The 13,371-nt window shown below is 45.3% G+C and overlaps 1 protein-coding gene across 1 annotated transcript in view; it reads right to left on the bottom strand.

The window, feature by feature from the left end:
• The window catches only part of TECPR2 (tectonin beta-propeller repeat containing 2), a 657,145-nt gene that overhangs the window by 514,517 nt on the left and 129,257 nt on the right, over positions 1 to 13,371 (bottom strand). Inside the window, exon 5 of the mRNA XM_069207305.1 lies at positions 10,886 to 11,017. Within this exon, the coding sequence (XP_069063406.1) occupies positions 10,886 to 11,017 (132 nt within the window). The remainder of the gene's footprint in view (positions 1 to 10,885; positions 11,018 to 13,371) is intronic.

A 13,371-nucleotide genomic window follows, 5' to 3' on the forward strand; every position in this document is an offset into this window, starting at 1 on the left:
GCACCGAAACTTTTTCCGCAGTCTTTTTCGGCTCCGAAGCCACCTTTTTCGGTTTCGGGGTGCCGATCTCTCAGTGCCGACTTTGGTCGGAGCCAGTATCTTGGTGCCGAGTATACTCTGTGCCGGTATCTCGACCAGAGTAGGATGTCTTCGACACGTGTGTGCCCTTTTTTGGTGCCGATGGTTGGTCACCGTGTTTACGGGTTAAGCCATGGCCTGCCGGCGGTGGCGTCCCCTGGGCTTTCATTATTTTGGCGTGAGTTTTGGCCGGGGCAGTTTTACTCACGGTTTTCGCCAGCTGCTCACTTTCGGTCTCGTCCGAGTCCGAGTCGGCAATGGAGAAAGTCTCCTCTTCTTCGACGTCGTGGTGTCCTGACGGTGCTGATGCCATTTGAAGCCTTCGAGCTGTCCGGTCCCGTAGCGTCCTCTTCGACAGAAATGCCCGACAGGCCTCGCAGGTATCCTCTTTGTGTTCGGGGGACAAACACAAATTACAGACCAAATGCTGGTCTGTGTAAGGATACTTATTGTGACATTCAGGGCAAAAGCGGAATGGGGTCCGTTCCATGAGCCTTGAAGACGCACACGGTCGGGCCGACCAGGCCCCGCCGGGGAATAGAAGCCCCGTAGGGCTACCGGAGCTCTTCTTTTATTCAGTGTCGATCTGCTATAACTAACCCGATACCGAACGCAAACAATACCGTCGAATTTTCCGAGATTTAACTAACTTTCCGAACCGAAACACGGAGCGAAGAGGAACACGTCCGAACCCGATGGCGGAAAGAAAACAATCTAACATGGAGTCGACGCCCATGCGCAATGGAGCAGAAAGGGGAGGAGTCCCTCGATCTCGTGACTCGAAAAGACTTCTTCGAAGAAAAACAACTTGTAACACTCCGAGCCCAACACTAGATGGCAGGATATGCACAGCATGTGTATCTGCAGCTACACATGCCATTGAACATATATATATATATATATATATACATACACACATACACATATATATATATATATATATTATACATTGATTGTGGGGGTGACCAAGTGTATGTATTTACTGTCACAGAGAAGAGTAAGTTAAACATAAGGATTATGTGTGTCTGAACGTGAAGAAAAGAGGTATCTCTGCATGTGCCAAGAGAACTTGTGTGTGTTGCCAAGGCTGTGGAATTCCTACCGCCCAATGCCCAGGATGTATTGTTATCGGTTCGGAGCAACACACCTTCAAGCTTGTTTTACCCATTGGACAAGTTCCCCCATCCCCTGCAGCACAAACTTTATAGGTGCCGGTTTACAGTGCCAAAGTAGGAATTGAGAAAGATGATTGTCTGCCACTAACGCATGATTCGCATACTTTTTTATATGGATGTTCAAAAATGTATATACGATTCATAAATGCAAAAGCCTTCAATGTTAGGGAGATCACTGTAGGAAAATGCAGTGAGCTCTGCTCTCGGCTTACACTTCTGTCAGTGGTTCAGATGAACAAGTTACTTACCTTCGGTAACGCTTTTTCTGGTGGATACAATAGCTACCTGTGGATTCCTCACCTTATGAATTCATCCTTGCGCCAGCATAGGACGTCACAATTGTACGGCTCCACGCGACTCCGTCTGAGGTCACTGTGCCAATAAGAGGTACTCGGCGGCGTGCTGACGTCAGTTTCACCCATTTTTTACGTGCCTTTGAGGTGAACCGGTGAGAACCGACTTCCACAATAACCCCAATAAATACATATATACATAAAACCTTCACGATCATTTATATATACAGAAACAAAACATCAATATACACAAATATCTATACAACCACAAATCCTAGTTCAATCAGACAGGCAACGGGGAGGCAGGTGGGACCGTGAGGAATCCACAGGTAGCTACTGTATCCACCAGAAAAAGCGTTATCGAAGGTAAGTAACTTGTTCTTCTGATGGATACAAACCACCTGTGGATTCCTCACCTTATGAATAGAGTCCCAAAGCAGTACGGCACTCGGAGGTGGGTGCCCGTCTGATTACACCAAGAAATCCTGTATAACAGATCGCGCAAAATGGCTATCCCTCCGAACCTCAGCATCCAAGCAGTAATGCTTTGCAAAGGTATAGAGGGACGACCAAGTTGCTGCCTTACAATTGTCCACCACCAGGACTCCCCATGCCAGGGCCGAAGTGGCCGACTTAGCCCTGGTGGAGTGGCCCTGATACCCTCAGGAGGAGATTTCTTTGCCAGTGAGTAGCAAACTTTTATACAAAGAATGACCCACCTGGAGATTGTTCTTTTATGGACTGCTCTGCCCTTCCGCTGACCAACATACCCCACGAACAGCTGATCCTCCAGGCGAAAGTCTTTCGTCCTCTCCATATAAAAACTTAGAGCCCTTCTAGGGTCCAATCAATGGAGTCTCTCTTCTACTTTAGAGGGGTGGGGAGGAGGGTAGAAAGAAGGAAGGGTAATAGTTTGCCCTATATGAAAAGGAGTGACAACTTTTTGGCAGGAAAGCTGCCCGTGTTTTCAGTACCACTTTGTCAGGGAAAAACAAGGTAAAGGGGGGCTTTACAGACAGGGCTTGAAGCTCACCAACCCTCCTAGCAGAGGTTATAGCAATAACGAAGACAGTCTTAAAGACCAAATACCTTAAAGGACATGAATGCATGGGCTCAAACGGTGAACCCACAGAAAGGTTAAAACAAGATTTAAATCCCACAGAGGCATGTGAAAGGGTGTGGGAGGAAACTTATTAAGCAAGCCCTTTATAAACCTATTTACAATCGGAGATTTAAATAAAGAGGGCTGGTCCGGGAGGCAAAGAAAAGCTGATAGAGCGGCCAAATAACCTTTAACTGTAGCTACTGAACAGCCTTTCTTTGCTAAATCAAGAGCAAATAACAAAACATCAGAAAGGTGGGCTTTCAAGGGATCTTTCTGTTTCTCTCCACACCAAATAACAAATTTAGACCACCTACTGGCATAAATGGATTTAATGGAGTGTCGCCTGGACGATAGAATAACATCCACTACATCCGGTGGGAGAGAAAAGGAACTCAGGTTGCCCCATTCAATCTCCAGGCATGAAGGTGCAGGCTCTGGAGGTGGGGGTGTAGAACCTGACCCTGCGACTAAGAGGCATGAAGATGCAGGGTCTGGAGGTGGGGGTGTAGAACCTGACCCTGCGACTGCGAGAGGAGGTCTGCCCTGAGCAAGAGACGGACCAGAGGGCACTTTGAGAGTTGTAGAAGGTCTGTGTACCACACCCTTCTCGGCCAATCCGGTGCCACCAAGATGACTTGGGCCCTGTCTTGGCGAATCTTCCTCAGGACCCGAGGAATCAAGGGTATGGGGGGAAAACCGTAAAGCAACTGGCCGTCCCAGGGTTTTTGAAATGCGTTCCCCAACGCTCCTTGCAATGGATACTTAAAACTGCAGAACGATGGGCAGTGCGCATTCTCCCAAGTGGCGAATAGATCTACCTGTGGAGACTCCCACATCTCGAAGATGTACTGGACTAGGTCTGGATGGGGACGCCACTCGTGATCAGCCAAGAAGTGCCGACTGAGACTGTCCGCACGTACATTCAGAACCCCGGCCAAATGATTTGCTATCAAGCAAATCTGATGGTCCTGAACCCAGGACCAGAGCCGCAGAGCTTCCCTGCAAAGAAGGTACGACCCTACTCCTTCCTGCTTGTTTACATACCACATCGCGGTATTGTTGTCTGTGAGGACTTGATCCGACTGACCACGAAGGGAAGGGAAGGGAGCAAGGCCTTGAGAGCCAGACGTTTCGCCCGCAGTTCCAACAGATTGATATGAAACATCTGTTCCATTGGAGACCAATGACCCTTGATCTCCAGATCCCCCAGATGAGCACCCCACCCTAGAGTGGAGGCATCCGTAACAACTGTGGCCACTGGAGGTGGTAGTGATAACAGCCTTCCTTGGGAAAGGTTGCCATCCAGTGCCCACCATTGGAGATCTGCTGCAGTATCCTTGGAGATCCTTATCGAATCCTCGAGATCCCCTTTGTGCTGAAACCACTGCCTGCGGAGGCACCACTGAAGAGCCCTCATATGCCAGAGCGCTTGAGTGACCAACAGAATGCAAGAAGCGAACAGACCAAGCAGGCGTACGACCTTGAGGACCGGAACAACTGCTCCATTTCGAAACATTGGAATCAGCGCCTAAATGTCCCGAATCCGCCGGGGCGGAGGGTAGGCCTGATACAATGTTGTATCCAGTACTGCCCCTATGAACAGGAGGCGTTGAGAGGGCTCCAGGTGAGACTTGGGCAGCACCAGCTCTGGAGACTTGGCTTTGACCAACCAATCATCCAGGGAAGGGAATGCTGCTATTCTCTTCTGCCTGAGATGTGCTGCACCCACCGCCATCACCTTTGTGAAGACTCAAGGTGCTGAAGTAAGTCCAAACGGAAGGACCGCAAACTGGTAGTGTTGCGAACTCACCACAAACCGAAGATACTTCCTGTGCAACTTGAGTATAGGGATATGAAAGTACACATCCTGCCAGTCGACAGACACCATCCAATACTCTTTGTTCAACGCCATAAGTACCTGCGCTAGAGTCAGCATTTTGAATTTCTCCTACTTGAGGAACCAATTCAAAATCCTCAGGTCTAGGATCGGTCTCAGGCAACTGTCCTTCTTGGGGATCAGGAAATATCTTGAATAACAACCCTGACCCCTACCCTGCTCTGGAACCAACTCTACCGCACCCTTTGATAACATGGCTAGAACCTCCTATTGCAACAACAGGAGATGGTCTTCTGAATAAAACGAAGGACGGGGGGGAAGGGAGGAAGGAACTCCTGAAGGGGGAGAGCATATCCTTTTTCCACAATATTCAACACCCAGGAGTCTGCTGTTATCAACTCCCAATTGCGGAGAAAAAGACGAAGCCTTCCCCCTACAGGAGAGGCATGTTCGATAAAGTGGGGAAAAATAGGGCTGCTTCCCCTGCTGTTGTCCACCAGAGGAAGAGGATGACGAAGAAGGGTGCTGCTGGGCTGCCCCTCTAGCACTAGACCTCCCACACCCTCTAAAGGGTCGATAAGATGGATTGGCAGGCTGTTGGGCCGAGTACTGGGGCCTCCGAAAAACCACCCCACGCCCAAAACCTCTGAACCTGCGAAAAGACCTATAAGGGGCAGCAGGGGTAGCCTGTAATCCTAAGGACTTTGCTGTAGCCCGGCTCTCCTTAAAACATTCAAGGGCAGAGTCTGATTTCTCCTCAAACAGCCTTTCACCATCGAAGGGCAAGTCTAGGTCTGTACATCCAAGGAGAATCTGGAGGACCTCAGCCAAGAGTGCCTCCTTGTAGCAACAGATGTCCCCATCGCCCTAGCAACTGAGCCTATTGTATCAAGGCCAGACTGTATAATCTGCTACGCCGCAGCCTGTGCTTCTGAAAAGAGTGTTCCAAAAGGCCTCTGTGCCTCCTGTGGCAGATCACCGACCATAGCCTTGGCTGAGTCCATAAGGGCATGGACATACCTGCCCAGCACACAGGTAGCGTTTGCAGCCTTCAGCGCCATGCTGCAAGACAAGAAGATCTTTTTTTAAGACTGTTCCGTTCGTTTGGATTCCCTATCAGATGGGGCTACTGGGAACGAACCAGGAGCAGACTTTGTGGAGCAAGACGCTTAAACCACTAAACTCTCTGTGGTTGGATGACGTGACAGGAACTCAGGATCCCCGGGTGCTCCCCTCTGCCTCCTTGCCACATCTCTATTCACAGCTAGAGACGAAACTGGTTTCCTCCACACGTCCATAATAGGCTCCAACAATGCCTCATTGAAGGGCAGCAAAGGATCAGCTGAGGATGTAGAGGGTTGCAGCACCTCCGTTAGCATATTTGTCTTTACCTCTGCTGCAGATAAAGGCAGGTCTAAATAGTCTGCTGCCTTTCTAATGACAAAGTGTAAGGACGCTGCCTCCTCCGTAAGCTCCCCTGGAGATGAAATGTCCCATTCCGGGGAAGTATCCAGCCCACTGGCTGACCCCAATCCTTGGTATTCATCCAAAGGCTCTACAAGCTCCCCGTCTTCCAACTGTCGGTATTCTTCTTCTTCAAGGAGACGCAAGGCCTTCCTACGAGATCTCAAGTGGTATTCGAACCTCGGCGTTGACATCGAATCCACAGACGCCGAAGCCACTGCTTCTGAATCCCGACCAGGCACAGAAGAAGATGGATGGATCCGAGAATAACTCGGACCCTGGCCCAACACGGACTCCAAAGGCGCCTTCTTCAGAGTCAGCTGGCACACAGGTAATGGGGCCGGCTGGCCAGGGGATAGCATCGGCGTCGGCTGACGCGGAGATGGCAACGGCGCCACGGATCTAGATGGTGACGCCATACCTCGAGGAGACCTCATCGGCGTCGACCCTGCACCCTCAACCGGGCAAAACGGCATAAATGGCCTCATCTTATATGGAGCCGGGGAGCCCAGTGAAAAAGCTAATGGCCCTGTGGGACCCGCCAGTGCACCAGCAGGGGCCATAGCCTGGAAAACAGCATACATGGCTTTTAAAAATGCCGCCGGATCTGCTCCCGGAGCCGGGAAGGCAGAATATCTCTGATCTTGATCCTGCTGCTACACATCAGGCTCTTGTGGCACTGGTGAAAACTGAGGGCTATGAGGAGCCACCTCATAGACCGACGGCGTCGGAGATACTTCTGGACTCTGGGGCTGCGGAGTCACAGTAAGGCTCACCTCCCAATTACTTTGACGTCTAGCAGATGGAGACCTCGATCGGCTGTGTCGATCGCCGCTGTGAGTCATGGCAGCGCCGTGAGTCATGACGACAACGCTTCTTGTGCCTCTTGGAAGAAGCGTGAGATGAAGCCCTCTTGTGGCCTTTCTTCTTAGCCTTCACTAAGAAACGCTTGGCCTCTCTTTCTTTTAGTGCCTTAGGGTTCATGCTCTGGCACGATCCACACCCTTCGACATCGTGCTCAGTGCTAAGACACCAAAGGCAGTCACCGTGCGGATCAGTGACCGACATCCTACCGCCACTTTATTACAAGGCTTGAAACCCGATTTTCTCGGGGGAGACATTACAGGGAGTGCAGAATTATTAGGCAAGTTGTATTTTTGAGGATTAATTTTATTATTGAACAACAACCATGTTCTCAATGAACCCAAAAAACTCATTAATATCAAAGCTGAATATTTTTGGAAGTAGTTTTTAGTTTGTTTTTAGTTTTAGCTATGTTAGGGGGATATCTGTGTGTGCAGGTGACTATTACTGTGCATAATTATTAGGCAACTTAACAAAAAAATATATATACCCATTTCAATTATTTATTATTACCAGTGAAACCAATATAACATCTCAACATTCACAAATATACATTTCTGACATTCAAAAACAAAACAAAAACAAATCAGTGACCAATATAGCCACCTTTCTTTGCAAGGACCCTCAAAAGCCTGCCATCCATGGATTCTGTCAGTGTTTTGATCTGTTCACCATCAACATTGCGTGCAGCAGCAACCACAGCCTCCCAGACACTGTTCAGAGAGGTGTACTGTTTTCCCTCCTTGTAAATCTCACATTTGATGATGGACCACAGGTTCTCAATGGGGTTCAGATCAGGTGAACAAGGAGGCCATGTCATTAGATTTCCTTCTTTTATACCCTTTCTTGCCAGCCACGCTGTGGAGTACTTGGACGCGTGTGATGGAGCATTGTCCTGCATGAAAATCATGTTTTTCTTGAAGGATGCAGACTTCTTCCTGTACCACTGCTTGAAGAAGGTGTCTTCCAGGAACTGGCAGTAGGACTGGGAGTTGAGCTTGACTCCATCCTCAACCCGAAAAGGCCCCACAAGCTCATCTTTGATGATACCAGCCCAAACCAGTACTCCACCTCCACCTTGCTGGCGTCTGAGTCGGACTGGAGCTCTCTGCCCTTTACCAATCCAGCCACGGGCCCATCCATCTGGCCCATCAAGACTCACTCTCATTTCATCAGTCCATAAAACCTTAGAAAAATCAGTCTTGAGATATTTCTTGGCCCAGTCCTGACGTTTCAGCTTGTGTGTCTTGTTCAGTGGTGGTCGTCTTTCAGCCTTTCTTACCTTGGCCATGTCTCTGAGTATTGCACACCTTGTGCTTTTGGGCACTCCAGTTATGTTGCAGCTCTGAAATATAGCCAAACTGGTGGCAAGTGGCATCGTGGCAGCTGCACGCTTGACTTTTCTCAGTTCATGGGCAGTTATTTTGCGCCTTGGTTTTTCCACACGCTTCTTGCGACCCTGTTGACTATTTTGAATGAAACGCTTGATTGTTCGATGATCACGCTTCAGAAGCTTTGCAATTTTAAGAGTGCTGCATCCCTCTGCAAGATATCTCACTATTTTTGACTTTTCTGAGCCTGTCAAGTCCTTCTTTTGACCCATATTGCCAAAGGAAAGGAAGTTGCCTAATAATTATGCACATCTGATATAGGGTGTTGATGTCATTAGACCACACCCCTTCTCATTACAGAGATGCACATCACCTAATATGCTTAATTGGTAGTAGGCTTTCGAGCCTATACAGCTTGGAGTAAGACAACATGCATAAAGAGGATGATGTGGTCAAAATACTCATTTGCCTAATAATTCTGCACTCCCTGTATAACTACTAAAGCTACACACTATCCAACGAGCCAGGAAAAAACCGTTAGCGTCGAAGGCACGGAAAAAAGGAAACGGACGTCAGCACGCCGGCAAGGACCTCTTATTGGCACGGTGACGTCAGACGGAGTCACGTGGAGCCGTGCAATTGTGACATCCTCGCCGACGTGGAGAGCTAGGAAGAAGACTTTCCGTTGGATGCTGGCGCAAGGATGAATTCATACGGTGAGGAATCCACAGGTGGTTTGTAGCCATCAGAAATATATGTTTACAGAGGATAACAATTTGAGGCTACCTATAATTATCTTTGAATGCTTTCCGATTATGTGCGACTACAAGCAGAAGCATGAAACAAAGCTTGATTAACCGTACGCTTGCTAAAACAAAAAAAATGCAACCTGAAAATAATGTTTTGCTGGGGCTTCATTTAATAAAACGTGTTTGATGGATGTCAGTATTTAAAAAGGAGACTAATAAAGGGCAACATGAATATAAATTAGGGACCCAATTTTGAAAAAAAGACATAAAAGTGCACCACAGACATATATGACCTTCTATTAGTGCAGATCTATAACTTTCAGGAATTCAGAAGAGTTTACAGGCGTAGGTGTGGAACCTGTACACTTAGTTAACCTTTCTGATTCCTATTTTTCTATGAGCAAATGCACAACTGTATATTTGCTCATACGAAAATCTGCTGGGCAACTGCAAATCCTCTTTCTCTATAGCCCTCTTTTTCCTACCCTGGAAAACAGCTTCTACTCCTGTCCTTGTTATGGGTAACTTTCTCATCATTTCCAAAGGGGGAATGAATTGCATTATTATTACTATTATGATTATTACTTTTAAGAATATTATGATTATCATCTTTTATTGGTATTATTATTTTGAATTTTAAATATTTATAGAGTGCAAACTAACACCCAAAGGTACCTAGGTGCTCATGGCTAAAATGGGTTCCATAATCAATTTAGTGAATCATGAAACATACCTGTGACTAAGATAAAGAATAAAGCCACATCTTCAGTCATTTTCCAAATTTCAGTTGTGAAGACTGACAGCGAACAGAAAACGCTAATGAGTTTCAAAGTTTGGCAGCAGCAACAGAGAAAGAGCTGCCTTACATGGTGGATTGTGAAAACTTGGAAACCTCTCACAGGAACTGCCGATCATAAAATAATGAGAAAACATCATCCTAAGGAGATTGGGTACAGACATGGAGGAAAGGCGGGGGCACGTTTGTTTAAAAAGGAAAAAAAAGAAATGTTTGATAAAGTTGCACAAACTACGACGAAGGTCCTTGCCTCACATTAAGGCACAACTCAATTTAAGTAAAGACTATGCCAAAGAAGTTCTCGACTCTAGGTAATGAAGGGTCATAGGGCAAGATATACAAAAGCATTTAGCATTTCTTAAGGGACCAGATCGTAATTTTGGTCTGTTAAGAAATGGTAAATTGCCTTTCCATATATACAAAAGCAGTTAGGGAATCGCAAAATGCGACGTCTATCCAGCAGAAATCGCATTTCGCGGTTCCCTAAATAGGAAAACGCAAATAGGGATTTCCTATTTGCAATTTCCTAAGCACACGTACAAAGCATTTCCTAAAAGCTAAATGGGCATTTAGGAAATGCTGTTATCCTTGGCTCCAAGTCAATTATAACAATGTGCAATTTTAAGAAATGAACCCAAAAGTTTTTAAAGTGCCATGTACCGCACACATGCCCCTCGGGCATTTGTGTGCTTTACATGTGCACCACTTTTTTGTTAGGGAACAACAAGGGGGCCGTAGGCCCACAGGCATCCTTGGTTTAGCATTTCCTAATTTGTGATTTCCTATAAGTAAATCGTAAATTTGGAAAAGCAAAACCATTCATCCCTAGGGGCCTTTGAGCCCATAGGAACGGATGGTGTAGCATTTCCTAAATAGCAATTTCCTAATAGCGATTCCTACTCTATAGGAATTGCTATGAGGAACTATCTATTTTTGTACATTCCATTTTGCATTTCCTAAATAGCAATATGTTTTAGGATTAACTATTTAGGAAATGCAAAATAAGAATTTCGTACATCTGCCCCATAGCTCAGTAACTAGAAAAGAACAATCTGTATTGATCATCCACCGATATTAAACTGAAGCAGAAATCATTCTACAGACCATACTGATTAGCAGAAATATGTTTCACTGTTTAAAGTAAACACAAATAATGTTGATAATGCAGAGAACCAATATGTAAGTGGACTTACATGGTCTAGATCGAGGGCTGAAAAAACAATCTTCCCTTTCTCGTCTCCAGAATACAATCTCATTCCATTTGGACTCCATGCCAATGCAGTGATGCTACTCCTGTGAATACCGACTACATCAAATATTCGCAGCTGTGACAGAAAAAATGGATAACTTACATTTTGCCAGCACACCTTCTTTTTTTCATATTGCAATACACTACATGTTATTTGTATGTCTTACATAAGTGATGACAATAGCATAAAAAACCATAGCACTGTTCAGAAGGTAGTTAGTAAATTAATAGCTTTCAAATACATGCTAATATAATTTGCCTTTGATACTGAATAAATACAACTGTTTGGTTCAAGCAGGGAGTTAATGTTGGCCGCAACTAATACTGCTATGGAGGACTGAGAATTAAATGAATTTATGGACCTCATAAGCACATTCCGCTTCTTTTATCCATAGCTCACATTTTCATATTTCTATAAACGAAGGTCCATCACTCTTTCACAGCAATGTGAACCCTATCCCACGTCATTGCAAATATATGTTTAGGTAACCAAATGGCAGTCACTTGAATGGTTGATGCGCTTGAAATTGCCAGATTATTTGCTGCACACACACTCCCTTGGCATTATCTGCATATTATGTGTTGGTGATAATTTTTTCAGCACTTCATATCACACATTTGTACAATTTTATGCACTATGAATAATATCTGTCACAATATCCCAATTAATATTTTGTAACTGCATAAGCCTTGGAGGATGAAATGCTAAAATGGCCCAGCCAGGATAAAAACAGTAATAGGCAGCTCATGCCATATGTCAGCAGCAAGTATTTTAACACGTTGAGTCATCTTGTAAGGATTACAAATTTTTAAACGTGACTACAGTTTAAAAAATATTGCTTAAAGACTACAAACATTAAGTATAAATGTTCCAAATCTTTGTTTAAAAAAATGAATATATCGTTTTATATTTTAATATTTTTAAACATTGTTTTTACCTTCCTATAAAGTTTATTTTTGGAGGGCAAATTGACGAGTTATTTGCTAAACTTCAGATCAGCCAGAGAGATTTACATTATCCCTCCTATACAAGACCTGTTCAGTCAAGTCTCATTCCTAGGCAAACTTGTACTGCTGTATTACCATTGTAGGGATCGATTCTGCCACCAAAGAGTGGCCATCTTACCATCTGAAGCGGGAGCCTAGAGGAAGAAATTCCTGAGTATGTATGGCTGAATATGTGACATGCTGTGGATCATCATGGCACATAGGCTGCAAAGATTTGTCTGATCCAGGATCAAGACTTTCTGGTAAGGATCCAGGTAAGTCAGACACCGGCAGATGAGAAATATGGCGACTGTCTTACCTATGGTATCAGTTGTGGGATTGGTTTACTGCAAATATCCCCACAGAAATGCAATGCAAAAGCTGGCTGAACAGTACAGCGTTACAGTTTAGACACTTAATAGTTTGGTTTGGCAACCATCAGTCTAGCTCTTGTGTACACACCCTTATCCTGGAAGCAAGCATTGAAATGCCAACACACCTGCCTGTTTTCTAATGGGAAGTGATTCTTGACTGGCGAGTCTGTGTGTGGTTGTGTGAAAGGGTGAACAAGTAACAGTGATATTAAATCAGTGTTTGGATGAATGAGCAAATCTTTACAGGATGTCCCGCTTATGTCAGCAAAAGGCTACAGTACCCTAATTGGCTATAAGGTACCCTGTGTACTCATTAGCCTCCCCACTTCACGTGGAGAAACAACAATGTGTTTTCTTGTTATCCCATATAACCTGCAAAGTTAAGGCAGACCTTACCCAACAAATCAAGCCTGTAAAGAAATAAAATAAAAATTCTGTACTCTGTGCCCAAAGCCACCATATAAGCAGTTAACCCCTTCCTTAGCTGCTGGGCCCCCCTCACCTCTCCGCCCCGCGCTGAGCCCTTTTTTGGCTATTTGGGGTAGTTCGCACTTAGGCCTTCATAACATTTTGTCCACATAAGCTATCCACGCCAAATTTGCGGCCTTTTTTCCAACATCCTAGGGATTCTAAAGGTACCCAGGGTTTGTGGGTTCCCCTGGAGGAGACCAAGAAATTAGTCAAAATACAGCGAAAATTTCGTTAAAAAAAAAACAAAAAACAAAAAAATGGGGGAAAAAGGGCTGCTGAAGAAGGCGTGTGGTAATTTCCCTGAAAATGGCATCAACAAAGGGTTTGCGGTGCTAAAATCACCATCTTCCCAGCTTTTGGAAACAGGCAGACCTGAATCAGAAAACCACATTTTTCAACACAATTTTGACATTTTACTGGGAAATACCCCATTTTTACTATTTTTTGTGCTTTCAGCCTTCTTCCAGTTAGTGACCGGAATGGGTGCGAAACCAATGCTGGATCCCGGAAAGCTAAACATTTCTGAAAAGTAGACTAAATTCTGAATTCAGCAAGGGGTCAGTTGTGTAGATCCTACAAGGTTTTCCAACAAAAAATA

Source organism: Pleurodeles waltl, chromosome 9 (genome assembly GCF_031143425.1).
Source record: "Pleurodeles waltl isolate 20211129_DDA chromosome 9, aPleWal1.hap1.20221129, whole genome shotgun sequence".
NCBI classification, from domain to species: Eukaryota; Metazoa; Chordata; class Amphibia; order Caudata; family Salamandridae; genus Pleurodeles; species Pleurodeles waltl.